Here is a 4,704-nt window from a genome sequence, read left to right as displayed (position 1 = left end):
TTCCATTGTGAACAAGGCACCCGTAGCGGTGCCGAAACGTCAATGTGTTTATGTTTTGTTTTTCTTTTCCCTCTGTGATTTCAGCGAGTGCAGTTTTCTTCAATATGCTGAATTTCCCTCGCCGGACGGGTTTCCGTCGAATCCTCAACTATAGGGGGACAAGTAAGCTATACCTTTAAGGGCATGACGCGGTAGCGTAGGCTACCACGCCACATGTACCACACCGCTTTAACAGCCGTATGAAGCGTCTGATTCTGATTCTCCTTTCACACTCGAATATTAAAGGAGAGCCCCCAATTGGCAGCTCCTGTCAAACGTAACATCAAGTGACACTACAGCCAGCCATCGTGCGGCCATGGGCATGATTTTTCGCTCACAACGCCAACGCTGGCACCGGACGCCAGATTTCGGACTCCGACTCCGTATTTTCAATGAACAGGGCTTGTAACGCTATCGCTTTAAAGCAACTGCAAGAGGCAATTTTCTCTGACATGAAAGGTCCTGTCTAGCGGCCGCCCGTGCACACTCGTGCGCTAGGCTTTCTCGCTATAGATGGCGGCGATCTTGAGCACCTTGGCGCGCGCAGTCCCCGGCTGTTGGCGCGCCAGTGCTAGCGTGCGGTTACACTGATCTCGCTACTGGTTGCAGGAATAACGAAAAACTGGCAAATCAACGCAGTAAAGCTAACGCTCTAAAAGTGATGACGTCACACCTAATCCTCGCGATAAAAACGTGGAACCTGACTCAGGATCGCTAGAATCAAGAAACCCCAATTTCTCCACTAAAGCAGACTTCAGTGCCCTCGAAATGTTTGCACCCTGGAGTTGGCCCAAATTTATTCTCAAGTGCACGTACTTTCGCTACTTGAGGTTCAAGTTGCTCCTCGTATTCGTAAAAGCAGGAAATAAGCCACGCGAGGCCTCTACGTCTGCTGCCAGTCACATTTATATGACGTAGTGATGTGCACAATCCAGGTACGCGCAAATAAAGATAGACGCTGAGCGCACGATGGGGATTCAGTCTTGCTTCTTGGGTTCAGGGTGAGCCTTCTGAGTCTCCTCCATTAGCGCCAGCTCCTTGTCAGTTCGACGGAGCTCCACCTTGACGAAGCCCTCCAGGAGGTCGTCATACACGATCGGTTCTTTGACGTCTGTTGGCTTCATCGTGTGCCACGATAGCTCGACAGCGCCGCGATCTGATGGTGCGCACACTTCCCAGTGGCGCTCCACTTGTCGGAAGTGTGTCGCCATTTCGATCCGCTTGAAGGGACCCAGGTGGGCCTCTTCAACCACGTTTCCGATTTCAGAGTAGGTATAACCTTCAGTCATACGCGAGAGCTGGAGGAAGTTGGTGTCGCTCAGCAAGCACGGCACCTGACCGATGTGCGCCTTAAGAAGTCGGATTCTCTCGGCCGATCCCGGTAAGCCCACGTGCACCCACCGCTCGAAGAGAGGCTCCAGATCACCACGGATGAACCAGGGTCTCTTCGCAGACGCCACCACGGCCAATTCTTTGTTCTCTGTTGAAACGGTTCGCTTCAGGTAGTCGGGCAGAACTCGCCGGAACCGCTGTGCGTACTCCATTTCCTCCGGCCCCAGCGTGTCACCGTAAACGGTGTCCAGCAGGTAGAAGAACACCATCTTCACTTTTCCTTTGTCTTTACACGCAGTGAAGAGGGACTGCAGTTCCTTCTGGCAGTCGCGTCCAGTGGAGCGGCCAAGGAACTGCTTCATCCGAACGTAGTGCACCTCCCAGTGAGGGTTCTCCTTGTCCACCAGCTTGGCTAGGTAGATGAAGGCCGAGCCTGATGCCCCGTATAGGAGCATGGTGCGACCCTCGCACGGATAGCCGCGTGCAAAGCTCATGAGCTGTCTCTCGGCGGATAAGCAGCCTTCCAGGCGCAGTGTCTCTTCGGCTGAGCTGCAGCCCGCGGGCGAGCCAGGCGAACCCGAGCCTCTGGCCTCATTCAGCAGAATGACGGACTCCATGGGTTGGCACACGCTGAGCCGGCGGCGCGTGCCCGCCAGCGCAGGCGGCCGTGGGGGAGGCTTGGGGGGCGTTGCGTCGGTACTGGCACGGAACTGTCGTGGCCGCTGTTGTTGCCGGCCAGGCGCTGCGTCGTTCTTCTTCCTCGTCGACGGGCGTTCCAATGGGGAGCGTGCGATTTGCAAGGACAATGGTGATGATGATAGTGATCACAACTACGCCCTGTGCGCTCGTGTCAGAAACAGTAGTTATAATTATAATGTGGCTTTTCCGACCAGCTGATAGATCAGTCATCTTGTGAGTGCGCCCGTACAGCAAACATGAAAGGCATGAAATGTTTAGTATCTGGGTCGAAGTTTTGTTAATTTAGCTTTAACACCCTTGTGAAAGTACTGCATGTTAGTTGTGAGTTTTGTGCAAGAAAAAGCAGAATGTCCGCTGCACCGTTTTGACCGAAAAAAAACCTCAAAATATACTTTTCGGAACAAAAAAACTACCTAAAGTCAATTTAGGCTGCCTAAAGATATCGACATAAAGTACTCGCTGTGTCATTCGTCCAGTATTACAAATTGTACGGTGCAGTAGTAAGACGCCCGACTACTGTAGCGGAGTTCCCGCTTTCGAACCCGACCACGGCGGCTGCGTTTCGATGGAGGCGAAACGAAGTGGCGTCCATGTGCTGTGCGATTTCAGCGCACGTTAAAGATCCCTAAGTGGTCGAAATTACTCTGCAGCCCTCCACTACGGCTCCTCTACCTCTCTTTGCACTTTCATTCCCACCTTCCTTCCTTGTCCACAGGTGCCCACAGAGCAAGTGTGACTGATACTGCGACTTTCCATTCCTGTGAACCGATTATATATTTTATCTGTGTTGTTGTTTGGTTCTCCAGCCAACAAAATTCATCCGCTCGTTAGACCACTTCCACCGGGAAATCGAGCCCCCATCCCAAGGGAGAAGAGGTGAAAGGTGGCAGTTCCTGGCCCTACGGGGCTGGGACGGTAGGTCAACGCCGCTTGCGGCGGGGGCTAGCCAGCCACTGATTTTATCTGTTGTAGGCCGTCATTGCACCCGCCACCGCTTCGGTGCTGGTGGACGACGGCTGTTGTTGCGGCGCGCGTCTTTCTCTCCCTCTTCTTTTCTTTCTTGTCTATTTTCTCTTCTGTCTGCACGAGGCAGCGCAGGTGACTCAGCTACAGTGCCCTAACTCAGCTACAGAGCTAGTAGCAGGCCCGTGCATTTTTTTTTCTTCAGCCACAGCCAGCCAGCCCCCATCCTCTATAAATCCATAGATCCCCAGCCCAGCACTCTCCCACTGCGCCACGCCACGGATCGGATCGTGAAACGTTCATCATACTCCCCTTCTCTACAGTGAGAGTGATAGCGGGATTCCGCGAGTGACAGATACTGCACCTTTCCTTTCCTGTAGACGAATTATAGAACGTAGGTGAACTATGATATGTTCAATGAAATACTGGTTGTGTTCGACAGGGGGCGCGCGATGTACCGTCACGACAGGTCATGACGTCACAAGGCGTTTAGGGGGACGATGCACCGAAAACAGTCGGCAGGAAACTCCTACACATGTGGGAAGCAAAAAAAAAAAAGGTATGGAAAGACGCCTCCGGTGTCAGAGATGGAACCGAAACCTAAGGCGAAAAATAGCCAGGCACAGTAAGGAAATTGAGGATTATGCAATTAAACTCTGCGAGCAAAACTGGTGTACCAGGTGCGATGAACAGGAGGGCAACATGAGCCTTTCAAAGACGTGGAGCCTGCTATATCTTCTTGATTCCAACAGCTCGAAAACACAATCAAACACAACAATAGCAAAGGCAAGACACGCGTTCGAGGGGACTGACGCGGAACTAATAACTAAACTTGTAGACACATATGTCGGCGATACAACATGCCTCCCTCTTACGCAATACGTGGGCCCTCCGAACGAGGCCCTCGACGCGCCCATCTCAGAAGCGGAAGTTAGAGCCGAAATCCTGAGCTTAAAGACGCGTTCAGCTCCCGGCCCCGATGGAATAACAAATAAAATGCTACAAAAACTAGACAACGCTAACATAACGGCACTCACCAGCTACATGCAAGAAGTATGGAGTAGCGGTCGTCTTCCCCAGCAGTGAAAAACTGCAAACGTTGTGCGAATTCCAAAACCTGGCAAGCCCCCGAAATTGGAAAACCTCAGACCTATTTCTATAACCTCATGCATTGAAAAGCTTATGGAACGCGTAATCCAAACAAGACTAACTAATTTCATGAAGAAAAACAACCTGTGGCCGCACGAGATGGTCGGGTTCCGACCGGGCCTGTGCACACAGGACGTAATGCTCCGATTACAACATAACATAATTGACTTGAAATCCAGAGACGCGAAGGTAATTCTAGCACTGGATCTAACAAAAGCATTTGACAACGTAAAAAACTAGGCAATTCTCGCGGGACTGCAGGAATTAGGGATCGGCGAGAGGACATATAATTACGTTACGGATTTCCTGACAAACAGGATGTTGAAACTAAAGTTTCAGGACCTAGAATCCCCCACTGTCCACCTGGGAAGTAAAGGAACGCCGCAAGGCTCGGTGCTCTCCCCCTTCCTTTTTAACATGGTGATGAGAGGCCTTCCCGCCGCTCTTAAAGTCATAAAAGACCTAAAGTTCAGCATCTCTGGATGAACAATGGCAGCGATGTCAGCATAGAGGAACGCCTAC

General features: G+C 51.6%; 1 protein-coding gene across 1 annotated transcript; it reads right to left on the bottom strand.

Annotated features, from left to right (window-relative positions):
• Window positions 1-1,016: 1,016 nt before the first annotated feature.
• On the bottom strand, window positions 1,017-1,988 carry LOC146201096 (uncharacterized). The gene has a single exon (XM_084592488.1). The coding sequence runs from the start codon at window positions 1,986-1,988 to the stop codon at window positions 1,017-1,019; it is 972 nt and encodes a 323-aa protein (XP_084448614.1).
• Between the last annotated feature and the right edge of the window lie 2,716 nt (window positions 1,989-4,704).

The sequence above is a fragment of the Amblyomma maculatum genome, chromosome 2 (assembly GCF_055883805.1).
Source record: "Amblyomma maculatum isolate TAMU_Amacu chromosome 2, ASM5588380v1, whole genome shotgun sequence".
Lineage (NCBI taxonomy): Eukaryota > Metazoa > Arthropoda > Arachnida > Ixodida > Ixodidae > Amblyomma > Amblyomma maculatum.
This window is presented reverse-complemented; position numbering and strand designations above follow the sequence as displayed.

Excerpts from the sequence above, each read along its gene's own strand:
- LOC146201096 (XM_084592488.1), bottom strand. The coding sequence starts at position 1,988 with ATGGAGTCCGTCATTCTGCTGAATGAGGCCAGAGGCTCGGGTTCGCCT.